Below are 26368 nucleotides of genomic sequence, written 5' to 3'. Positions count from 1 at the left end.
AGAAAGTGCAGTGCAATAAGATGCAAGGTCACAACAAGGTAGATCATGAGGTCATAGTCCATCTCATTGTATAAGGGAACCGTTCAATAGTCTTATCACAGTGGGGTAGAAGCTGTCCTTAAGTCTGGTGGTACGTGCCCTCAGGCTCCTGTATCTTCTACCTGATGGAAGAGGAGAGAAGAGAGAATGACCCGGGTGGGTGGGGTCTTTGATTATGCTGACTGCCTCACCAAGACAGTGAGAGGTAAAGATAGAGTCCAAGGAGGGGAGGCTGGTTTCAGTGATGCGCTGGGCTGTGTCCACAACTCTCTGCAGTTTCTTGCGGTCCTGAAAGAACCTGCGGATTCGAAAATAACCGGATCCGTCAATTGCTTGCTGTAGGTCCTCTGTGTGCTCCTGATGCATGGGCTCAATACTATCCTGAATGCTCCTCCTCCACTGTGGGTGGTCTTGGAACTTGTGGGGATGTTGGCACTTCCTCAAGGAGATTTTGAATCCCTTGCAAAACTGCGAGAGTGACTCAGGGGGTCGGGCAAATTCTGGGGAGACAGCGGGATGGTCGGTGTTTTGGTTGAGACCCTGCATCAGGACTGAGAGCGTAGAGGGGAGATGCCCAGGATAAAGAGGTGAGAGGGAGGGGTGAGGCAAGAGATGACAGATGATAGGTGGAACCAGGTGAGGAGGGGGATGACGGGCAGATGCAGCCAGGTGGGGGAGAGGAACCAAACTGAGTAATGGCATGAGGAAGGGAAGACGTGACTGGATCCCAGTAAGTTAAGTGCATTGATAATAGACAGATGGAACGAGGTTCTAGTCATAATGGAGTTATACAGCATGAAACAGGCCCTTCAGCCCAATTTATCCATGCTAACCAAGTTGCCTAACTGAGCTAGTCCCATTTGCCCATATCTTTGTAAACCTTTCCTATCCAATTGCCTCTCCAGTTGCCTTTTTAATGTTGCAGTTGTACCCGCCTCTACAGCTTCCTCTGGCAACTCGTTCTATATACCTACCACCCTCTGAGTAAAAAGGTTGCCCCTTGGGTCCCCTTTAAATCTTTCCCCCCCTCACCTTGAACCTATGCCCTCTAGTTTTAGACACTATTACCCTGGGAGAAAGACTCTGACCGTCTACCTTATCTATGCCCCTCATGATTTTGTACACCTCTACAAGTCACCCCTCAGCCTCCTCTGCTCTAGGGCAAACAAGTCCCAGCCTATCCAGCTTCTCCTTATATCTCAAGCCCTCCAATCCCGGCAACATCTTTGTGAATCTTTCTGCTCCCTCTCTAGCTTAATGGCATCCTTCCCATATCCAGGAGACCAGAACTGCATGCAATATACCAGGTGCAATCTCACCAACATCTTGTACAGTTGAAACATGACATCCCGACTCTTGTGCTCATGTTTGATTTATGGATCTCTGACTATGTATATGTAATTGTTAACCCAACATAGGTAGTGGAAAGTATCCTGGCAAGTTGCATCTCAGCCTGGTTCAGCAGCTACTCTGCTCTGGACTGATGGAACCTGCAGAGAGTGGTAAACACTGCCCAGTCCGTCACAAGGTCAAGACTTCCTTCCATCCAGTCCATCTTCACGGTGTGTTGCTTCAGGAAGGCTAACAGTATCGCCAGTGATTCCTGCCACCCTGGCCATTCCCTTTTCAATCTTCTACCTTTTGGGAGAAGATACAGGAGCTTGAAAGTCCGGACATCCAGACTCAAGAACAGCTTCTTCCCCACTACTGTCAGACTCCAGAACCAATCACCTCTTTGACATCCCCTTCACGGTGGTGCTGCCACATTCTCGAACTCTTACTTCCACCTCTCTCGACTATTCCGTTATTGTCACTTTAGCATGTCTTTATGCACTACTTCAGACTGCAGTACAATCTCTGCACTATTCTGCTGTTTTGCACTTGTCGGATCCAGTTATTTTCGAATCCACAGGTTCTTTCAGGAGTCCGGGAATGAGTTGAAAACAACTTGGTGCTTCACAAAGTTTTATTGGAAAAGTTTAAAACAAAGAAACAGTCACAGAGCACATGGCACTAGCTTTACTACTAGGAGATGAGACAAGACAAAAGGAATTAAAGATGAGCTAGGGCCGGGGGTGGGGGGGGGGGGGGGGGCGGTGGGTGGTTGGTTGGTGAAGAGAGCAAAGAGAGGGAGATAGAGGTGTGAGAGAGAGATAGAGGTGAGAGAATGATTAACAAAAAGCAACACCTTTTATACCTGAGATAAGAGGTACTCCTTAGCTAACAATAGTCCAATCAGGAAATCTATTAGATACCTGTGGCCAAACCAACCAATGAAAGAACATGTATTCACCTGATGGATGAACCAATAAGCTTGGAAGCGGCCATTCCTTGTGTAGCCATTTGAGGTGTATTAAACACTATACATGTTAAAAAAACTATGTCAACAGTTGAATCCAACACACTGGTTGTTGTATGTATTATTTCCATGTACACTGTTTACTCTGCGAGCTTCATGTGAACAAGGGGTTTCAATGGCGTATATGGTATATACCTCCCACTGGGCACATCTCGTCACCCCCCTGACCCCACACCTCCTCATCCCCACCCTGTGGAGAGTGCCGGGCATCAAGGCATTCGATCGAGACAAGGCACAGCAGGAAACAGTCAGAACCAATGGCACGGACACGGTGGCATGTTCTCCAACCAGTCGCCAATCTGCACCTCCAGGTAACCACTCAGCTGGTGAAGGGGAAGGATTCACTCACAGCGTGCTTTGACTTGCACAGTGGAAATAGCCAGCATTTATTGCCCATCCCTAGTTGCCCCCGAACTGAGGAAGTGGTGAAGAGTCAAAAGGAGACAGGGATGGCAGACTTCCTTGCCCGTGGGATATGAGTGAACCAGATGGGTTTTCCGACAATCCGGCAGTTTCAGAGTCCCCATTCCTGGAATTAGCTTTGCATTCCAGATTTACTTAATGTGGATTTAAATTCCATAGCTGCCATGGTGCAGTTTGAATATATGTTACATAGAATATAGAACATGGTACATTAGAGCACAGGAAAAGGCTCTTTGTCCCACCATATCTGCAGCAATCATGATGCCAAACTAGCTAATCCCATCTGCCTGCACTTTCTCCTTATCCATCCATTTCCTGCCTGTTCCTGTGCCTGTCTACATGCCTCTCAAACGTTGCTGTCATCTCTGCCTCCACCACCTCCCCTGGCAGCCCGTTCCAGGCACCCACCGCTCTCTGTGTAAAATAACTTGCCCCGCACATCTCCTTTGAACTTTCCCCCTCTCACCTTAAAGCTGTATCCTCTAGTATTTGACATTTCCACCCTGGGAAAAAGATTCTGACCATCCACCCTATCTCTGCTTCTCATAATTTTATAAACTTCTACCAGGTCTCCCCTCAGCTTCTGTTGCTCCAGTGAAAACAATCCAAATTTGTCCAACTTCTCCTTATAGCTAATTAATTTGGTAATTTGCTAATTTGGTTTTTTTTTGTCACATGTACCAAGGTACAGTGAAAAACTTTGTTTTCCATGCTGTCCATACAGATTATTTCACAACTTCAATACACTGAGGTAGTACAACTGAAAAGCAATAACTGAATGCAGGATAAAGTGTTACAGTTACAGAGGAAGTGCAGTGCAGGCAGACTATAAGGTGCAAGGGCCATGACCAGGTAGATTGTGAGGTCAAGAGTCCATTTTAGCCTACAAGAGGTCTGTTCGATAGTCTTATTACAGTGGGATAGAAGCTGTCCTTGAGCCTGGTGGTACGTGCCTTCAGGCTTTTGTATCTTCTGCCCGATGGGAGGGGGGAGAAGAGAGGATGTCTGAGGTGGGTCTTTGATTATGTTGGCTGCTCTACTGAGGCAGTGAGAAGTGTGGACAGAGTCCATGGAGGGGAGGCTGGTTTTCACGATGTGCTGAGCTGTGTCCACAACTCTCTGCAGTTTCTTGTGGTCTCAGGCAGAGCAGTTGCCGTACCAAGCCGTGATACATCCGGATAGGATGCTTTGCATGGTGCATCAATAAAAATTGGTGAGGGAACATGCTGAATTTCCTTAGCCTCCTGAGGAATTAGAGGTGCTGGTGCTTCTTCTTGGCCGTGGTGTCTACGTGGTTGGACCAGGACAGGCTATTGGTGATGTTTACACCTAGGAACTTGAAGCTTTCAACCCTCTCCACCTCAGCACCGTTGATGTAAACAAGAAAGTGTGCACTGTCCCACTTCCTGAACTCTCCAAATACTCTCCCAGTCTTTGGAAAACACGAACCCATGTATCCGGATCACTGACTCAAATCGTGCGGAAACAGAGATTGGGAATTCGTTAAGGGTAAACTGAAAGGGGTTGCATTTGTATAGTATCGCAGGTTGTTCCAAACTCCTTCAAAGGCAATGGAGCACTTTAGGAACAGCAATCGCTGTTATAATGTGCCAAAAGGCAACAGCCTAGCTGTGCACAACAAGATCCCACAAACAGCAATGAAATAAATGATCAGATCATCTTCTTCTTTGGCACAAGTTGAGGAATCAGTGTTGTCCGGGAGAACTCCTTCTTTAATTAGCTCAGTGGGACGTTATAACCTGCGCAGTGAGTGTTGACCGGGTGCTCTGTTTAATATCGTAGGTGGGAGGTGGAATGTGTTTGAGGAAGTCTCCTGCAACTTTAATCCCTCAGCAACCTTCCCTGGTGAATTGTTCCTGTTCTTGCCCAGCTGTTGAATTTAATGCAGTGAGGTAGCCAAAATGCGTCAGAGGGCACACATCATTTATGGAAAGGATCAGAGTTGAGCTAGGAATAATTCTTTTATGCAGAGATTATGTGAACTTAGATGGAAATAGGTTCAATAATATCAATCAAAAAAGAATTGAAATGGGTGCTGGAAGTTGGGCTCTGAAGTGGCAGATGGAGTTCAACCCGGAAAAGTGTGAAGTGATACACTTTGGAAGATCGAATTTGAAGGGAGAGTACTAGGTTAATGGTGGGACTCTTAGCAGTGTGGAGGAACAGAAGGATCTTGGGGATTACATCCATAGGTCCTTCAAGGTTTCTGCACAGGTTGATAGGGTTATTAAGAAGACGTATGGTGTGTTGGCCTTCATTAGTCGGGGTATTGAGTTCAAGAGCCGCGAGGTGACGTTGCAGCTCTCTAGAACTCTGGTTAGACCACACTTGGAGTATTGTGTTCAGTTCTGGTCACCTCATTATAGGAAGGATGTGGAAGCTTTAGAGAGGGTGCAGAGGAGATTTACCAGGATGCTGCCTGGATTGGAGAGCATGTCTTATGAGGATAGGTTGAGTGAGCTAGGGCTTTTCTCTTTGGAGCGAAGGAGGATGAGAGATGACTTGATAGAGGTGTACAAGATGATAAGAGGCATAGATGGAGTGGACAGTCAGAGACTTTTTCCCAGGACGAAAATGGCTAACATGAGAGGGCATAATTTTAAGGTGATTGGAGGAAGGTATAAAGGAGATGTCAGGGGTAAGTTTTTTACACAGAGAGTGGTGGGTGTGTGGAACGCACTGCCGGCAGAGGTTGTGGGGCAGATACGTTAGGGACATTTAAGAGACTCTTAGATAGACACATGAATGATAGAAAAATAGGGGGCCATGTAAGAGGGAAGGGTGAGATAGATATTAGAACAGGATAAAATGTCGGCACAACATCATGGGCTGAAGGGCCTGTACTGTGCTGTAGTGTTCTATGTTCTATGTTAAATACATAGTGCAAAGAGGGAATAATGAGAGAAGGGGAAAAAGGAACAGAGAGAGAGATGCAGAGATAGAGGCAGAGAAAGATGTAGAGATTGTGAGAGAGAGATGTAGAGATTGAGAGAGAGAGAGAGAAAGATGTAGAGATAGAGAGAGAGAGATGACACAGACAGACAGATAGACAGAACAGGTCAACAACTTAATCAGAAGTGGAAAATTCTTTAGATAAAACATACTCAGATCAGGGACAGGGAGGAAAGAACAACAAGGAAGGTCTGTGAGAGGGTGGAAAGTAAATGGATTAAATTACAAGAGACGGGGATGGTGGACGGTGAAAGTGAATGGTAACAGGTAGTAAAGGAACTGAAAGAGATCTTCAGAAACAATGTGATTGTGAACAGCAGGAACACCTGCTGAAATCGTTGAACTTGGCAATGAGTCCAGAAAGCTGGAATGTGTTTAGTCAGAAGATGAGGTACTCTTCCTTGAACATGAGTTGAGCTTCACTGGAGTGGTGCAGAGGACAGAGGGATGGTACTGTACTACCATACTGTTCATTCTATTGTACACTACCATTAACCCTGAGAACCTTTACTTTACTTCACAACCTTTGTGTGATACCTTATCAAAAGCCTTTTGAAATGCATGCTCAAAAAAATGCTTAGTCAAAAACAATACTTTATAAAACCATATTGATTCTGTCTAAACATATCGTGATTTGGTGCCCTGTAACTAAATCTGACCATTTGTCAATGGCTGGCATCAAGCCAACCAAAGATCTCCTCAGACGCTGCCTGACCTGCTGAGTGTTTGCAGCTTTCTCTGATTTTATTTCAGACTTCCAGCATCTTCATTTTTTCGTTCTTCCATTAACGTTGGTGCTTTTACAAAAATAAAGAGAGAGCTAGAGGTACAGGTACATCATTCCTGAAAGTGGAGACACGGGTACACAGGGTGGTGAAGAAGATGTTTGACACGCTGACCTTCATTGGTCAGGGCATTGAGTACAGGAGTTGGGATGTCATGGTACAGCTGTACAAGTCGTTGGTGAGACCACACTTGGAGTATTGTGTGCAATCCTGGTCACCCGGCTATAGGAAGGATGTCATTAAGCTGGAAAGGGCGCAGAAAAGATTCATGAGGATGTTACCGGGATTGGAGGGCTTGAGTTATAAGGGGAGGTTGGAGAGGCTGGGACATTTTTTCCCTGGAGTGTAGGAGGCTGAGGGGTGACCTTATGAAATCATGAGGGGCATAGCTAAGGTGAAAAGTCACAGTCTTTTCCTCAGGGTAGGGAAGTCTAAAACTAGAGGGCACAAGTTTAAAGTGAGAGGGGAGAAATTTACTGGTAACTTTTTCCACACAGAGGGTGCTGGGTAAATGGAAGGAGCTGCCAGAGGAAGTGGTAGAGGCAGGTACAATAGCAACATTTAAAATACACTTGGACAAGTAAATGAATAGGAAAGGTTTAGAGGGATATGGACCAAACACAGGCAAATGGGATTAGCTTAGATGGACATCTTGGTTGGCATGGACCAGTTGGGCTGAAGGGCCTGTTTCCGTGCTGGATTATTCTTTGACTCTCTGACTCTGTGACCAAGGCCGAAGACCTTGCATCAGAAGTTATTCAGCAGTTTCTTTACTAACAGAGAAAGTGTACTTAGTGGGAAAATATCTCACTGTCAAGATAAAAGTTTTTGTTATTTTAAACTTAAAACAGAAGGTTAATTTTCAAAATAAAAGAGGTAAATGCTGGAAACACTCAGCAGGCCAGGCAGCGTCTACAGAAAGAGAAATAGAGTTAACATTTAAGATTCAATGAGCTTTTCTCCCCTTTATTTTACTTTTCCTCCTCTCCTCCCCTCCCCCCATGGGGTGCCTGCCTTCTTACCTTTGACTCATCCTCCAGTGGATCTGCTCTCCCCTCCTCCCCTGCATCTGCCTATCACTATCTCTTACCTGCATCGCCACCTTGTGCCCACCCCGCATCCCCTCTTTTGTCCACCTATCACTGCTCCGTTCGCGCCTCCCCCCCCCCCCCCCATATATTAGGCTTCCCTTTTTCCTATCTTCAGTCCTGAAGAAGTGTCCTTACCCGAAACGTTGACCGCCTGCTTTTCTCCAGAGATGCTGCCTGACCTGCTGAGTTCCTCCAACATCTTGTTGTTGTTTCATCTAGATTCCAGCATCTGCAGTCCTTTGTTTCTCCACCTTTCATTAGAACTGACCATCAACCCCAGGTCATTTACTATCCCCACAGATGCTGCCTGACCCTCTGACTATTTCCTGTAGGTTCTGTTTCTGTTTACAGAATTTCAACATCTGCAGTATTATACTTTAATTTTTAACAGTGCTACAGCTAGATTCTGGGAAATTTTGCAATTATAATCCGAGCCAAGCTCTGATTGTTAAATTCATCTCTGAACCGCTGTTGCTCAATCTCCAAGGTTTGTTTTCCGCGATCATCTTTCCCATAATAAAATTAAACTTTAGCCAGTGCAAAGATGATTCAGGTGAATTTTGGCTGTTACGTGACATCAGTGTGGTTGAGGGGTCTTGTGTTTGAATATCCTCAGTAATTATTGATTAAATGGTACTGACATATGAAACTCAAATGTGTGGAGTGCCAATGACAGTTGCCATTGAGTCCCAAGGCAAAACTTAGCCTGAAATATGCCTGTTAATGATTGAAAGTTAAAACTCCAAAGGGCATTTGGGAGTGAATTAGCAAAAAAGCAAGAGGTTGTTTTCTGATACTCACTGCCCTTTTCCTTTGGTCCATTAATTAGGGAACAGATACTCATTTGAGAAGACATCCTGCATCGGTGACTCAGGACCAAACAGCAGGTTAGAAGAAACCGAGTTGATATTACAGGGTAAAGCTATGAGGGGATGTGTTTTCTTGAGAGAAATTGGAAAACCATGTATCTCTGAGTTTGTGGGGTCGGCACAGTGGCATAGCAGGTAGTGCTGCTGCTTTACAGCTCTGGATACCTGTGTTCGATCCTGACCTCGGGTGCTGCCTGTGTGGAGCTTGTGACGTTCTCTCTGTGACTGTGTGGGCTTTCACTGGGTGCTCTGGTTTCCTCTCACATCTCCAATCCATGCTGATTGGTGGGTTAACTGGCTACTGTAAAATCCCCCTGGTGCTGTGGGAGTAGGAGGATAGAGATGGGGTGGGTTATGTTAATGGACGCGTGAGAGAGAATAGGTTACAGGGAATTAAGTGAGGAAATGAGATCGACAGAGTTGCTCTGGGAGCCAGCATGAAATCAATGGGCCAAAAGGCCTCCTTCAATGTCATGAGCAATATGTAATATGAGAACTCTTTTATTCTGTCTCAGAAAATCCCTATCTATCTATCCCTAGAGGCATAGATAGGTTGGATAGTGTCTTTTCCCTCCAGGGTGGAAATGTCAAATACTTTAAGGTGAGGGGGGGAAAGTTTAAAGGAAATGTATGGGGTAAGTTTGATTACACACAGAGTGGTCGGTGCCTGGAATGGGCTGCCAGGGCTGGTGGTGGAAGCAGATGAGATAGTGGTGTTTAAGAGGCTGTTAGATAGACACATGAACATGGAGGGATATGGATCATGTGCAGGCAGATGGGTTTAGTTTGATTTGGCATCATGGTCAACACGGACATGGTGGGCCGAAGGGCCTGTTCCTGTGCTGTACTGTTCTATGTTCCATGTTCTAAAAGGATACGGGCTTATAGTTGGGGGTAGGTGAGGCTGTGCTGGGAAGCGGGGGCATGTGTCTTGTACATTCTCCTCGTGACTGCGTGGGTTTCCTCCGGGTGCTCCAGTTTCCTCCCACATTCCAAAGACGTACGGGTTAGGAGCTGTGGGCATGCTACGTTGGCACTGGAAGCATGGCGACACTTGTGGGCTTTCCCCAGCATGTTCTCAGTAATGCAAGAAGAAGCATTTCACTGTGTGTTTCGATGTACATGTGACTAATAAATAGATATCTCATCTCATCTTAATTGGTGTTTTCAAACCTCAGACTTGTAGATTGTTGGCAGGGAGGTTATCACCCCAAAATACAGGGGCTGCTCATGAGTCCTGCTGATATCACCAGCGCGGGGGCTAACTTGGGTTTCCCTGCAGATATTCCAGTTCATGGCACTGGCATGGGTTGGGAGCAGCATCAGCCTCAGCCATTCCAATGGACTTCTCTTGGAATCTAGCAGTAAGCGCAATCATTGGCAGGTTTGTAAACTGCAAGCTCTTCCCACTGAGTCTCTGAATGGGAGACTTCAGCTCCGGGGTGTAAGGTAAGCAACTATTTATTTATTTAAGCTAATCTTTGTTCAGGATCTGGGCATAACTGATGTCGCTGGCAAGGCCAGCATTTATTGCCCATCCCTGTTTGCCCTTGAGAAGCCACCTTCTTGAACCGCTGCAGTCCTTCTGGTGGAGGCGCTCCCTCAGCACTGTTGGGGAGGGAGATCCGGGATTTAGGCCCAGTGACGGTGAAGGAACGGCGATAGGTTTCCAATTCTGGGTGGCGTGTGACTTGGAGGGGAACCTGCAAGTGGTGGTATTCTCCTGCACCTGCTGCCCTTGTCCTTCTTAGTGATAGGAGTCATGGGTTTGGGGGGGGGGGGGGGGGGGGGTGGCTGTCAGTGTAGCCTGAGCGAGTAACTGCAGTGCATGCTGCAGATGGTGCACACTGCAGCCACTGTGGGCCGGCGGTGGAAGCTCACCTAATTCTAATTCATAATCACACTCTCCACAATTGACATCGAGGGCAATCATTCTCACCTCATCTCTGGAGTTCAACTCTTTGGACTAAGCCTGCGTTGAGGTCTAGAGCTTCATGGTTCTGTCCAGTCTGGGCATCTCCTATTTGTCTATGATCACTCTGTTGATAAGTCCTTCCATTACATTGGTGATGAGTGAGAGTTGACTGAATGTGGGGTAAGTAGCAGGTATGGATTTGTCCTTCCTTTTGCAAGCAGGTCATACCCGGGCAATTTTCCACGTTGTCAGGTAAATGCCAGTTATAGAGTCATAGAGTTGAGCCTTTGGCCCAGCTTGTCCATGGTGACCAAGTTGTCTACCTGAGTTAATCCCATTTGCCTGCATTTGGCGCAAATCCCTCTACACCTTTCCTATCCATGTACCTGTCCAAATATCTTTCAAACATTGTAATTGTACCCGCCTCTACCACTTCCTCTGGCAGCTTGTTCCACATACCCACCACCCTATGTGTGAAAATTTTTCCCCTCAGATCCCTTGTAAATCTTTCCCCTCTCACCTTAAACCTATGCCCTCTAATTTTTGATTCCCCTGTACCAGTCTGAGGTTTGTAACTGTCCTGGAGATCCAGTCCCTTTTGGAGTGAGGGTCCTCAGTACTACAGCTGGGACGTTGTCTGTTCCTGTAGACTTTGCTGAATACGGAGGCCTCGGCCATTTTCTGATGTCACACAGACTGAATCAAGTGGCTGGACATGGGCTTCTGTGACGGTGGGGATCTCAGGAGGAAGCAGAGGTGGACAATCCATTTGGCACATCTGGCTTCACTTGGTTGCGAATACTTCAACCCTGTGTTTAGTACTCAGGCTGGGCTAAGGTTCTTGGAGTCTCTTCCTCCAGTTAGCTGTTTAATTGTCCACCACCACTCAAGGCCAGATGTGAGAGGAGTTCAGAGCTTTCACCATGCTTTCAGGAGAGTTGGATTGCTGTGTGCAAACAACTTTGATGGAAGCTCCAGCCTCTTCCTGATGCTGTTGGTTCATTAAGGTGCAGGAGAGGAATGGTGACAAGGTGACAACAACGATGGCTGAGGTGTGTGTACTGGGGACCAGTCAGAGCGTGGCAGAATGAAAATCTTCGAAAGGTCAGCAAAGGGAAGTAAAATTACAGTGTCTACGGGGAACCAGAGCAGAGTTGTGAAGTGAGGCAGAATGTGTGTAAAGATGCAGGAAAAGAAGAAGAAAAAATTAAAGTAGAAATTGGTATTCTTAGGTTGTGATACTGAGAAATATTTTAGAGCAATGTCTAACTGTAATTAATGGGTACACTGTTATCTGTTAAGTATGGGGTTAGAGCTCATGTTTGAAAAAGTATGTGATCTGTTGTATTACTGGTTATGTTAAGTCAAAACAACATTTCAATACACAGTATAGGTTTTGTAAATTAACTACCTGTACATAGTAGGTAGTTAATTGATGGTGCAATAATTGTTGATATGGCTTTGCTACTTTGTTTTGGAAGTGGAATTGGTTTATTATTGTCATGTGTACTGAGGTACAGTGAAGAACTTGCTAAGCATGCCATCCATACAGATCATTTCATTACAACAGCGCATTGAGGTAGTACAAGGAAAAACAATAACAGAATGCAGAATAACATGTTACAGTTACAGAAAGTGCAGTGCAGGCAGACAATAAGGTATAAGGTGAAAGGGGAAACTATGGCATATTGGATGTGCATATACCTTTAAGAATATAAAAACTAGAAGTAGGAGTAGTCCATTTGGCCCCTTGAGCCTCCTCCCTCATTCAATAAGATCATGGCTGATCTTTTACCTCAGCGCCACTTTCCTGCACTAACCCCATATCTCTTCATTTCCTTGATATCTCTGTGTACCATGTGGTGTGACATTTGCTACACTGTGGTGTCACTGCATTGTTTGCCTTCTTTAAAGGATGCTTGGTTAGAAGCTCTATCCTTGTTACATGCTTTACTGAATAAAAGTCTGGAGAAGAACCTACAGAGGCTACAACAGTGGAGTTGAGATTTCTGGGGAACAGGAAGGAGGGTGGAGATGATGAGATGGTCACATCAGCTGTGAACATTGAATGATAGAACAGGCTTGAGGGACTCTATGGGTTACTCCTGCCCCCTACTGATGTTCACAGGGGTTATTCCATGGTACAGAGCAATGGGATGATGGGGAAGGGGTGCTGCTTTTCACTGAGGTGGGTTGAACTGAGCCATTGTGTGTGCTTGCAACACTTGGGTGGGAACAACTCAATTTTCTGATGTGAAATTTCACTGGGAATGAGCTAAGCCTAGAGCTAGTGTTTCTAATGATGACCATCCATTACAGGCAAAACTAACAAATGAAATATAGTCTGTAATAACAGGAGCAGGCTCTTCAATGTGTCAGTGGTTGATGCTCATTCACTGCCCTTTATTCAAGTTCAAGTTTATTGTCATAGGCATATATACCCAGGGTATAAATACCATGAAAATGAGCTTTTTGCAGCAGCAGCACAGTGCATTACAGACATGACAAACATGTTAATATAAATTACACATAACTTACACAACAAAATAAATATAAAACCTGTAGTGTAAATTGAGAGAGATTAAAGAAATATAGTCCAAATCAGAATCAGATTTATTATCACTGACTTATATGACTTGAAATTTATTGTCTTATGACAGCAGGATAGTGCAAAAGACATAAAATTGTTATAAATTACAAAAATAAATAAATAGTGCAAAAAAAAGAATAACAAGGTAGTGTTCATGGGTTCACAAAATTCAGAAATCTGATGGCGCAGGGGAAGAAGCTGTTTCTGAACTTTTAATAAATTCTTCCCTTGTTCTCAGCCCACCAAATCCTGTGAGATTTTGTGCATTTTCTGATTTTGATGAAACGTCTTTCTGGTGTTTATTTTTAATACCAACTTTTCTTTTATCCCAGTCTATCACGCACGATTCCCATTTGAACTCTACTCCAGGTTTATGTCAAACTCTGGGAGATGAACCAGAGGTGGGAAGGAATGTGTTTTGTTCTGTGGTCTCTATTGTACCTAATAGCCTGTTGGATATTCTTTTAACAGCCCAGAAAATGAGCCATGATATGGAGAACTCCATGATGCCGGAAAGTGATGAGTTGGTTTTCTTTGTCAATGGACGCAAGGTAGGAGGAAGAGGGTCATTGACCTATAACAATAACAGAGTGAATTGAGGGTCTACACTGGTTTCTGACCTGGAGGTATCTCAATTTTAAAATACGTCATTGTTTGCCAAACCCCATTTCTATAATCCCTTCCAGCGTTACAATGCTCCAAATTGAAACTCAGACTTAATTTAAAAATGTAAGATCCTATGGGAGTCCTGACAAGATTTTCCCCACAACCTTGGTTCCTCTCATGAATCTAGAACAAGGAGGTTGGTGTTTCAAAATATCCACCACACACTTAAAGAAGCAAATATGGAGCATAGAACGGTAAGGCAAAGGAAAGGGCCCTTCAGCCCACGATGTCTGTGCCAACCATGATGCCAACTTAAACTAATCCCGTCTGCCTGCACATAGTCCACATCTTTCCATTCCTCGCCTGTTCATGTGCCTGTCTAAATGCCTCTTAAATGTTGCTATTGTATCTGCCTCCACCACTTCCCCTGGCAGGGTGTTCCAGGCACCCACTGCTCTCTGTGTAAAAAAACTTGCCTCGCACATCTCCTTTAAGTTTTCACCCTCTCACCTTAAACCCAAGTCCTCCAATATTTGACATTTCCACCTTGGGAAAAAGATTCTGCCGATCAACCTCAATCTATACCTCTTGTAATTTTATATATTTTTATGTGGCAAAATTGTGACAATTTTTTTTATTCTCTCGGACTACTGTGAGTCTCTTTAACTCACTTCCTCAAAGGGCAGTGGAAGCAGAATCTTCAAATATTTTTAAGGCAAATAAGGGGTGAAAGGCTACTGTGGGTAAACGAGATCTGGCATATTTTTTTGAGTTTTTTTGCCTTCTCTGTTCCATTGTGTGGAGTTGAGATTACAGTCAGATCAACCATTTAAGGGCAGGACATGTTTGAGGGGCCCAAAGTGCCTATTCATTGTAATTGGATTATTATTGTCACATGTACCGAAGTGCAGTGAAAAGCTTTTGTTTGGGTGACATCCCGATAGATCGTTCCATACATAAGTACATCAAGGTAGTACAACAGGAAACAGGGAAACAGGGAAAGTTTCCAGTTACAGGGAAAGTGCAGTGCAGGTAGACAATAAGGGCCATGGCAAGGTAGATTGAGTAGTTGTTTATCGGACAAGAGTGTATTATCCATTCAAGAGTATTACAACAGTGGAATAGAAGCTGTTCTTGAGTCTGGTGGTACGTGCTTTCAGGCCTTTGTATCTTCTGCCCAATGCGAGGGGGGAGAAGAGAGAATGTCCGGGGTGGGAGGCATAATTGATTATGTTGGCTGCTTTACCGTGGCAGTGGGGAGTGTAGACAGAGAGAATGATTTTCGTGATAGACTGGGCTGCGTACACAATTCTCTGCAATTTCTGGCAGTCAAGGGCAGAGCAGTTGCTATATTGGTATTGGTATTGGTTTATTATTGTCACTTGTACCGAGGTACAGTGAAAAACTTGTTTTACAAACCGATCTTACAGGTCAATTCACTACACAGTGCAGTTACATCAAGTTAGTACAGAGTGCATTGATGTAGTACAGGTAAAAACAATAACAGTACAGAGTAAAGTGTCACAGCTACAGAGAAAGTGCAGTGCAATAAGATGCAAGGTCACAACAAGGTAGATCGTGAGGTCATGAGGTCATAGGTCATAGTCAATCTCATTGTATAAGGGAACTGTTCAATAGTCTTATCACTGTAGGGTAGAAGCTGCCCTTAAGTCTGGTGTATCTTCTACCCGATGGAAGAGTAGAGAAGAGAGAATGTCCCGGGTGGGTGGGGTCTTTGATTATGCTGGCTGCTACACCAAGACAACGAGAGGTAAAGACAAAGTCCAAGGAGGGAAGACTGGTGTCCATAATGCACTGGGCTGTGTCCACAACTCTCTGCAGCTTCTTGCGGTCTTGGGTAGACCAAGCTGTGGTACATCCAGATGGGGTACATTCTGTGGTGCGTCTGTAAAAATTGGCGAGGACCGGGGACATGCCGAATTTCCCTAGCCTTCTGAGGAAGTAGAGGCGCTGTTGTGGATTCTTGGCCATAGCGTCTATGTGGCTCGACCAAGGGAAGCTATTGGTGATATTCCTGCTCTTAATTTGAGCAAAATTAAATGTCCCAGTTTTGATTGAACAAGCACTGAAAATAGTTTTTCTTGAGATACCTCAACAAAACCTCCCCATTGTGGTTTTTAATTGCATCTTGGCTTGACAATCTGTGCTGTCTTTAAACAATATTTTTCCTGTAACCAAAGCATCTTCACTCTAGGATTGTCAATATAAATTTAAACGCAAGTCAAGAGTTCTTCCACAGCATTTGCTGAGAGTAGCAAAAAGTTCCAAATATTTCTCGAGATTGTTATCATGCAAACGTCCCTCACTGAGCAAGAGACCAGAATCTTGGCTGCAGAGGTGGTTTGAAGGAGTGGCTTAACAAAGGAAAGGTAGCGAGAAAAGCAAAAACACGGCAGATGCTGGTAAATCTGAAATAAAAGTCGAGGTTGCTGCAAATTCCCAGCAGGTCAGGCTGCATCTACAGAGAGAGAAACAAGGTTAACGTTTCAGGTCAAACAGAACCTCCGTCAGTTCTGGTGAAGGGTTATCGAACTGAAAAGCGAACTTTTCCTCTCTCCACAGATACTGCCTGACCTGCTGAGTATTTCCAGCATCCTCTTGTATTTTTTTTATGGGTGAGGTGGGGAGGTCTGGGGAAAGAAATGAAGAGGCTTGGCCCTTGACAGGGGTGCAAGTGTTGGAGCAATGAGAGTTCAGGGTTACCCAACAGATGAGAATGAGAAGAATGCAGGCACCTGGCAAGGTTGTCAGGCTGGGGGTGATGGCAGTGATGATGAAGGGTGAGGCCATGATGGAATCTGAACTCATGGATGACCATGTTTAGAACTGATGTATTGTATAACAGTGAGCCAATGTTGGCCAGCAGTGGGTGAATACACCCTGATATGTGTTAGGACTAAGCCAGCTTTGTTCTGGGTGGCCTCACTTTGTGAATTGCCAGTCACTTCACATGAATAGAGTCACAAACAGGCCAGATTGGGCTAGGACAATATTCCTCCCCTACAAGCAATTACTAAACTAGACAGATTTCCCACTCTCTGGTTGCCCTTTATACAGTGCTGCGGTCAGTGTAGTGAGGATCTCCCACATGAATTGGGTCGGGAGTTGTAGGATAAAGCAGTGATGGACAGCATAAGTTGCCATGTCCGAGCCAGCACATCCTGTACCTTGGAGTGTGGAGCTGGGAGAAGAATGCATAAAAGTGGAGTGGGTAAAGGTTCAACTAACGTCACCAGCAAAGCATGATCCTCTGGCTGCATCCCCTCCTCACGTACGGTTTGTTTGAAGCCAATGGAACTGAAAGTGTGGAGTTGATTATAACTTGTACTGTTGATGAGGAATGAAGTTCTCTCCCTGGAGTTCCAACCTCTCTGCCCACATGATGTTGCAACCATTTTACGCTGATGTGCAATTCTTCAGCTGTTGGGAAAATGAAAAGAGTAGCCGACAACCTCATTAAATTAGTGTGCTAGTTGCTAACGTGTGTTAACTCTTTCTGCTGTTCTTGTTTCATTGTCCACAGGTTGTGGAGAGAAATGTGGACCCTGAACTGAACCTGATAACCTACCTGAGGAGGAAATGTATCCTTGCTTGTCGCAATCGGCAACACGTGGTTTATGAATATGGAGGGTGAGAGGGAGTTGTGGGAGCAGATCCTTCCAACAGATCTCACTGAGGGCCAGTTAAGAATTCAGATCCCTACCCTTAACAAGCTCTTCCAAGGGAATATGATATGTTGCTGTCAGTTTGGGAATGGAGCAAACAAGCCTGTTCAACATAACTGGCTTCTTGACACAATCTGCAGTAAGAATGTACAAGTGGTTTCTTCCATTCTGTATTGGTCCAAGAGGCTTAGCTTGAGGTTAAAGGGGCAGTCATCTTGCAACAGACTGCATAGCAAGCTGTGACCTTGGGGTATTTTAAGGACCACTGCAGATAATTGGGATTTATCCATTTGATTGCATCTCAGTGGTGGAGATAAGGCCTCAGAGACAGAGCACTTCAGCACCAGCCTGTGTCCTGTCTAATATTGGTCTCCCAAGTTAGGCCATACACCTCATCTCTCTATTGTTTTCAGATCACCTCGGGCAGTCATTTCAACATGTAGAGGAGATGTTCGAGACAGGGTGCCTGGTGTCATTCAACACACACTCAACTCTCTCCATCTCATTCTGCCTCCAGCAGGCTTTGTGTTTACCTTCTGATGCATCTCAAGGGTTGACATTCTGTTCCACCAGAAGGTGCTGACGATCTTCTGTGGCTACTTGTTTTGGAAGACCTCTACCTTGTGAGCTGTTCTTGTTCAAAGATAGATTGGATAGATAGTCTATCCAACAGTGGGTTGCATAGATGTTTATGGTTCAGGAACAGCCCACTTGGTTTTCTGGACTATGTCACTGTATCTCCCTGTGTTGAATCTCACTTACCCTTAAAAGAACCTCTGCTATTTGCCCCACCTCCTGTCTGTGGTGGCAGGTTCTGGCCTCCCTCTACTCCAGTGAAGCTTCCCCAGAATTCTTCTGTTATTTTAATGGTGACTAACTTTTATTCAAAATCCTAGTTTTAGAACATGGAACATAGAATACTACAACACAGTACAGGCCCTTCGGCCCACAATGTTGTGCCGACATTTTATCCTGCTCTAAGATCTATCTAATCCTTCCCTCCCACATAGCCCTCCGTTCCTCTATCATTCATGTGTCTATCTAAGAGTCTCTTAAATGTCCCTAAAGTATCTGCCCCCACAACCTCTGCCGGCAGTGCGTTCCACGCACCCACCACTGTCTGTGTAAAAAACTTACCCCTAACATCTCCCTTATACCTTCCTCCAATTACCTTAAAATTATGTCCCCTCCTGTTAGCCATTGTTGCCCTGGGAAAAAGTCTCAGACTTGATCTATGCATCTTATCATCTTGTACACCTCTATCAAGTCACCTCTCATCCTCCTTCTCTACAAAGACAAAAGCCCTAGCTTGCTTAACCAAAGACATGCTCTTCAATCCAGGCAGCATCCTGGTAAATCTCCTCTGCACCCTCTCTAAAGCTTTCACATCCTTCCTATGATGAGGTGACCAGAACTGAATGCCATACTCCAAGTGTGGTCTAACCAGAGTTTTATAGAGCTGCAACGATACCTCGGGACTTTTTGGACTTTGGACTTAAATGGAAACTCGACGTCCACCCAGTCAAATGCTTCCGTATCTTAAATACTTTTTGGATATTTCCATGTTTACCACAGAAAATATTCACCTTTTGAAAGTCTAAACTGTCCGATAAATCCTTATTGCATTTCAACTGTGTTTCTGTGTGAATCTGTGTCCCAGCCTTTTACAAGAATTCAAATTAACATCCTGTGTACTCGACAAAATTCACAGCAGATAGTAATGATTCTAATATATTCCTGGAAATTAATCCTTTTAATTTTACTTACATAATGAGAATTATTTCAGTCTCCATACCCTCTGCATCCTGAGCAACAGCAAAAATTACAATGAACAAAATCAGCTGTTAGGTACAGAGTCTATCTTATGGCTAATTATTGAACTTCCTTACGGGTGGTGTTGAGTTTAGGACCTGGCTGCATTCCTTCTGGAAAAGTACCATGTGGAACAAGAGAATGGCACACATCATAAAAACAATATGGGCCAACTGTGCAAATTCTGTCAGTGACCATATATCTGTAAACCCATTCACTGGACTCACTGGTTCCTGTGTAACCTCCATCACTGGACCCACTAGTTCCTCTAAACCCAATCACTGGAACCACTGGTTCCTCTGTAAGCTCCATCTCTGGACCCACTGGTTCCTGTGTAATGTCCATCACTGGACCCACGGGTTCCTCTGTAAACTTCATCACTGGACCCACTGGTTCCTCTGTAACCATCACTGGAACCACTGGTTCCTCTGTAACCTCCATCACTGGAACCACAGTAAACTCCATCTCTGGACCCACTGGTTCCTCTGTAACCTCCATCACTGTTCCCTGTGAACTCATTGAACCCAAAACATAAAGGCTGGAGTAACTCAGTCAGTCAAACAACATATGTGGAAAGAGAAACTAGTTCATATTCCCCTGTCAACCCAATCACTGGACAAATTGGTTTCTGTGTATCCTTGCTGGTGAACTCTTTTTTTGGTCTGTTTCTGCTTTAATTTGTTGGTACATTATGGCCCACCCTGGCCAGGTATAACTTATTCCATATTCTTCATTCCCCGGGAAGGCGGTGGCCAGTTCTTTTCCATGTTTAAGTCCTTTGGTTGGTCTGTGATACCTTGGACTGCAACAGCCAATGGAACCTGGTCGGATGCATTTCAATTGGTCCTTGAAAATGATGTATCTGTTGACCGCGGCTTTCCTTAATGTAACTTGTCAGTGGGTCTGACCGGAACAAAGCTCGGCTGTGGGGAAGGAGGATGTGGTTCGTGCACTGTGATGATCTCCAAGTACAGCCCGCTCCAGGGGAAGATTGTGTATCCTTTCACCCACCAGTAATGACAGAAGAAAACCTCAACCACTTTCTTTTTGACAGTGGTATTCGTTGGAACATGTTCAACATTGCAAAAGCAAGCAGAGCCTCGCTGTCCATTGGGTATCCTCACTCTCCCAACCACGTCTCCTACACCAGGAGCAGACACGAATAACATCGGGATGTCCCATGTGCGAACAGCCTGCTCTTTCTGTCCTCCTTTCCCATGCTCTGGGATATCTCTGGTCGCCCCCATTACAGGAACGATGTGGAGGCTTTGGAGAGGGTGCAGAAGAGGTTCACCAGGATGATGCCTGGATTAGAGGGCACGTGCCTCTGACAAACTTGGGTTCTTTTTTCGGAGGAAGCAGAGGCTATACAAATCCTTCACAATATACATGGTCTTCTTGACCTTGACTTGAATCCTCGAAGCAAAAGACAGAGAAAGGATGGGAAAAAATATAAGCACTTGAAGGAATATAAGCATTTACGGTCCAAATTAACAAGTGGGAACATTAATCTCAGAATTACAAAGAATACGTGCAAATTGGGATAAGGTCAACGAGTTGAATACTGGGGTAGGAAAAATGGGTTTGAGTTCTTGGGGAACTGGCAGCAGTGCTGGGGAAAGAGGGAGTTGTTCTACCGGAGACACAAGAGACTGCTGTTAGTCATAGTGTCATAGAGTAGTACCATGCAGGAAAAGGCCTTTCAGCCCAAATCATCCATGCCAAACAAGGTGCCTGCCTAAACTAGTTCCATTTGCCTGCGTTTGGCCCATATCCCTCTAAACCTTTCCTGTTCATATATCCAAATGTCTCTTAAATGTCGTTATTGTACCTGCCTCAACTACTTTCTCTGGCAGCTTGTTCCAGCTGCTGGGATCTGGAGCAAAAGAAAAAAACGAGCTGCTGGAGGAACTCAGCGGGTCAGGCAGCGTCTGTGGAGGGGAAGGAACGGTTGACACTTTGGATTGAGAGCCCGCATCAGGGCTGGGAGCACGGAGGGAGGATGGCCAGTATAAAGGGGAGAGGGGGAGGGGGTGAGGCAGGGGCTGGACCCAGGTGGAGTGAGGGGGGCCAGGTGCGGGAAGGGGAGGGACAGAGTTGGGAGACAAGAGGCGGGGGGGGTGGTGATATGGAGGCAGGAGAGGTGCACATGCTGAACTCTGATAAGTAAGGAGAGTGATAGGTGGAACAGATACGAGAAGGCTAATGGACAGATGGAACCAGTGGGGGACAGGATAGGAGTCCCTGTGGTTCTACTGGGATGGAGTCACTTGGATTGGGCTGAAATGAGGGCCTTAGCAAATCAAGTAACGCTGTAGATATAACGCTTAAAGCTAACTAGGTGTGACGTGGGGTGGTTTCCACTGAGGGGAAATGTCAAAAAATAGAAGGAGACTGTTCAGCCCATTGAGTCCGTGCCGACTCACAGAGCAATCCCATCAATACCATTCCATTAACTCTCCCTGATTCTCCTCCCATCCACCTACACACTAAGGCCAGTTTATGGCAGCCACTCAGTCTGCCGAGCCGCACGTCTTTGGGATGTGGGAGGAAACCGGAGCACCCGGGATCACAGGAAGAATGCACCAACTCCACACTCTGCACGGAGTGCCCGGAGAAACTGAGGTAGCTCAGAGTGGAGCAGTCTGTGAGGGGAGGTGACAGAGGCATTCAGGGCCTTGGAGGTCAAACAAGGAAGTAACTGTCTGCACTGAGGGTCAGTCACCTTTAGGTTAAACTTGTAGACTACATATTGCTATCAAACTCTATCAATTAGTTTGCAATAGACCAAGATGTGAACTGGGGGAACGATCACTGCACCGGAGAGCTTGGAGCTGTGGTTTTCCAATGGGGCATCCCGACCCTTGGGTGGATTGTGGGATGTGGGATGTGGGATGTTAAAACATGGGTCACGGAAAAGGATCAGTCTAGAGTCAGTAGTGTGGGGCCCAAGGAATGTAGATAACAAGTAGGAGAGAGGTCAAGGCAGCTTGTCGGGGAGTGAGAGATGGGGAGACCTAGGGAGTGTGGGAGGGGATCAAGGAGAGTGAGAGAGAGAGTCTCAGGGAGTTGTGTGTGTGTGTGTGTGTGTGTGTGTGTGTGTGTGTGTGTGTGTGTGTGTGTGTGTGTGTGTGTGTGTGTGTGTGTGTGTGTGTGTGTGTGTGTGTGTGGGGTGGGGGGGTGGTTGGGGGAAGAGAGAGAGAGAGAGAGAGAGCATGCGCACGCGCCTAGGGAGTGTGGAAGAGAGAGAGCCCCAGGGAGGGAAAGGGGGGAGAGTGGGAGTGAGAAAGAGAAAGAGAGGAGGGTGTGGGAGGGAGTTCAGGGAAGTGTAGATCTGCAGACTGGACAACTACCCTTCAAAGTTTAACCACAGTAGTTTGATGGCACCTACGATTAGATTTATAGTTAATATTATTGTGTCATGTGGGTGATCCACTTGATTAAAGTGGGTCCCACATCCCGTGACCCCTTCCCCCACACCTCTTCCCTCTCTCCATGTGAGTGACTTCATGGTCTACAGCCATCCCAGAGTTCCAAATCCGTCAGGACACCACCGTACGATCTGTCCCACCTTGACTGCACCGCTCCCAGACACATGGCCGTGAACGCGTGCCTGGCGCCACTTTGCTCCCTCCACCACACGGCCGTGACCACGGTGGAGGGGATCGGGAGTACTGGCACCCAGCTTCATCCGGTCCAGGTGAGCAACTCTGCTGGCATTAGTGCCGTGCCTCTCTCCTACTCACAGAGGGTAGGGGCTATGGTGCCAGGAATGAGGGGTCCAGCTGTAACCTGAAGAGATCAATTGTAGCACTGTGATATGCATGGTAGGTTCCCATAGGGAGAGCACAGATGAAGAGACCTGGGTGTAGGGACGTACACAAACCTGTAAACAAAATCTAGGATTTGGATCTCATCAGTAGGGCTGTAGAGGAGAAAAGATTGCAACAAACTGGTTTGGATCTGTCTGGAGTTTTCAGGCTCACTATGAAGGTTGAGAAGCCCTTAGAGATCCAGAAAAGATTCAGTAGCACACTCTTGAGAGTGAGGGACCTCAGGTGGAGACACTGGGAGATGCCGGGGTTGTTCTCAGAGCAGGAAAGTCTGAGAGGTGATGGGAGGGAAGTCTTCAAACTCAAGGATCCAGACGATGGGAATAAAGAGTTCCCATTGGTGGAAAGGTCAAGACCAGAGGTCGCCACTGTAAAATGATTGACGAGGGGATCGCAGATGACATGAGGGAAGCAATGTGCGTGCAGGGACGGCTCTGGCCTTCAATTCGCTGCCTGAAACGGAATTAGAGAAGGAAAAGTCTTGTAAGGCGACAGGAAAAGATTGGACTAACTGGACTGTTCCTATAAAACACCAGCACGTCCTTAAGCCAAATAACCTCTGCCTATGCTGTAAGGGGTCCATAGATCTACGTCGAGGGACTGGAGATGCCTGGATTGTTTGTGGGCAATCCCATCGCAGATGTGCTGGGCTGAAGGGCCTCCCTCTGCACTGTAAATATCTCAGCTTTAATCATTTATTTGACTGAGATGTTTAAAATCTTTTTGTTAGAGTAAATAAGGAGCAATTGTTTCCAATGGGGGCAGAATCAGGAAGCAGAGGATAGAGGATGTATGAGAGAGAGTTATTTTACACGGTGCTTACGATCTAGAACGAGCTGCCTGAAAGGACAGTGGAAGCAGATTCAATGGTTAATTTCAAAAAGCAATTTGGAAATAGTGGAAAAGGAAGATTTTACAGGTCATGAGGTAAAAGGGGTGGAGGGGTTGGGGTGGGATGGGATTAATTGTTGAACTCTACCTCTGAGAAAGTACAGGCATGAGGGCATAATGGCCTGCTTCTGTTCTCCAAGTTTCCACATCCTTGGAAATGGCAGGAGCTACGTCGACAGAAGTTTGGCTTGACTTGTTAGGCCCCCTCCAACACCACCCCTGGCACTTCTACCACTCACCTGCAACTCTCGGAACCGTTAACCGAGTCTGAAACAGAATTAATTAATTCGTCCCTACCCTGCCTCCTCCCCTGTCAGGAGGGGCTGGAGTTTGATGCTGGGGATCCTTCTACAGTGATCTCCAGTTCTCTAATCTCTGAAAGGGGAGTCATTTTACCTGTGTGACCACGCAATAATATTGAATGGCCACAGATCCTGGGCTGTTGACTGATCAGATACTATGGGACTTGAGCTATGAGTAACTCAATGGTCGAACAATGGAATTTTTGCAATTGTTATAACACGCCAAGATCAGCAGCATCCAGAAACGTGGCTTTCAAATCGTGTGCCTTGCCCTACTTGTCAATCTAAGTTCTACTTTCTTGATATCTCTATTGTTTGCTAAAAATTACCTGATGTGAACTAAATTGTCTTTTTACAAGCGAGATTTCATTTCTGGCCTTATGCATTCTGGCACTAATCACAGCTAATTTTCTTTTTAGATGGCTTCAAATGCCTCTGAAACTTTCATTACTTTTCTTGTTTAAAATTTTGACCCAATGATTTGTGGATTGCTGCTTCAATCCAACAAAGGTTCTGGAGAAGTTTCTATAACAAAATTCCTGAGGGGTTATTTGCCTCTTTCTCACCATTATAGAGTGACACAGTGCTGCAGCAGTTGCCTCGTTGCCTTGGGATGCATGTTCACTTCTGATTCTGTTTGGACCTTGTACATTCTGGCTATTCAACCCATCACACCTATGCTGGATCCTAGTGGAGCAGTCCCATCAAACCCATTCCCTGCTGTTTTCCTGTTTGCCTGCAAGTTATCTGCTCTCAACCACAAATCCAATCACCTATGAAGAGCCTGTTTAACTCTGTTTCCGCCATCCCTACACCCAGTGAGTTCCAGAGCACAACCAGTCTCTGGTTAAGAAAATTGGCATCAAAATTGGATCTACTGGTGGAACTTGTAATGCATAAAGTAGCTTTCAATCTGCAGGCCCTTCACCCATTGTTGACCTGAAACGGCAACTCTCTTTCTCCCCTAACAAATGCTGCCCGACCAGCTGAGTGTTTCCAGCATTTTCTCCTTTTATTTCAGATTTCCAGCATCTGCAGATCTTTTGATTTCCGAAGTATTTCTTTTAACTGGTTTCTGCCCAAGCTGATGAATTTTTGCTGGGATCCAAGTGGGTGTTGACACTGCATTCAGTGCATGCTCCACGCACCAGAAGAGGGTGAAATCCAGTTCCTAGGTGGCTTTGTCGCACATCTGCCTTGTCGCTTCAGGCCAACTGCTTAGATCTGTGTCCCCTGGGTCTCAAACCATCTGTTCACGGGAGCAGCTTCCCTCTCTCTGGCCTGTCTGAAGCGGTCACCATCGTCAAATATCACAGAATGTGGTGCGTTTACAGCTGGTCAAACAGAAACAAGCCAGAATCAACTGTCCCCATTGTCTGCAGAATTGTTTAAGGATATTAGCATCTCTCCAGCAACTGATACACAAGTCACAAAGTCATACAACTGGAAACAGGTTCTCTGGTCCATGCTGAACATCAAGCAACCTATTTCAGTAATCCTGCATTAATCCCTTATTTTTTTTATTTAATCCACATTCTCATCAACTCCCCCTCAAATTCTCCCACTCACCTACCCATAAGGGGCAATTTACAACCGCCGATGAATCTCACAACACGCACATCTTTGGGACAAAACTGGAGTCCCACGCAGTGGCAAGGAGAAAACCCCAGACAGACAGCACCGGAGATCAGTATTGAACCCGGGTCACTGGAGCTGTGAGGCAGCAGTTCTAACCATGTCACATTAGAACTCTGTTCATTCATGTGAAATCAAAGGCTTACACTGACAGTGATGGGATTGTTGTAACCCAGGTCTCTCAGTAAAACTCCAGGGTCATCATAATTCCCTTTAACCATTACAGAACCGGTGTCTCTTACTACTACAGAACCCAAAGCATTCAGACCATCTCATTCATGCGTTACACGATGGTCCAGATTTTGTTCTTTGCTGCAATTAGAGTTTCCATGTCCGATCAAGCTTCCTGCACTAAACCTCCACTTTTGTTTCAACCTCAGGAGCGTATTGCAAAGGCCCATGGCTCCCAGTGTGGATTCTGCACCCCTGGATTTGTCATGTCTGTGTACACTTTATTACGGAACAATCTGAACCCCACAATGGAGGAGATCGAAGACACTCTTCAAGGTAAAGTCTGTTAGTTTGTGGCTGAGTTTCAGTGCCTTGAGCTGTCTGGCCC

At 45.6% G+C, this 26368-nt stretch overlaps 1 protein-coding gene and 2 long non-coding RNA genes across 10 annotated transcripts in view; 2 read left to right on the top strand and 1 right to left on the bottom strand.

The window, feature by feature from the left end:
- Positions 1-7981, bottom strand: part of LOC127575096 (uncharacterized) — a 53356-nt gene extending 45375 nt beyond the window's left edge. The window contains exon 1 of the long non-coding RNA XR_007957012.1: positions 7806-7981. This is a non-coding gene — a long non-coding RNA (uncharacterized LOC127575096). The remainder of the gene's footprint in view (positions 1-7805) is intronic.
- LOC127575095 (uncharacterized) overlaps positions 1-26368 on the top strand; it is a 149298-nt gene that overhangs the window by 47459 nt on the left and 75471 nt on the right. The window lies entirely within an intron of this gene.
- Positions 8368-26368, top strand: part of LOC127575090 (xanthine dehydrogenase/oxidase-like) — a 93472-nt gene continuing 75471 nt past the window's right edge. For 2 of the 7 annotated variants that reach the window (XR_007957006.1, XR_007957005.1), the window contains exons 1-6: positions 8791-8824; positions 13516-13595; positions 17195-17252; positions 20047-20143; positions 22740-22848; positions 26190-26316. Coding sequence is in view for 2 of the 7 variants with exons in the window: in XM_052024741.1 (XP_051880701.1) it covers positions 8815-8824; positions 13516-13595; positions 17195-17252; positions 20047-20143; positions 22740-22848; positions 26190-26316 (481 nt within the window). In the remaining 5 variants the exon portion in view is untranslated. The other 5 variants (XM_052024741.1, XM_052024740.1, XR_007957008.1 and 2 more) reach the window with 4 other exon arrangements.

Source organism: Pristis pectinata, chromosome 10 (assembly GCF_009764475.1).
Source record: "Pristis pectinata isolate sPriPec2 chromosome 10, sPriPec2.1.pri, whole genome shotgun sequence".
Taxonomy (NCBI): Eukaryota; Metazoa; Chordata; class Chondrichthyes; order Rhinopristiformes; family Pristidae; genus Pristis; species Pristis pectinata.
Note: the sequence above shows the minus strand (reverse complement) of the source record. Positions and strands in the feature narration are given on the sequence as shown.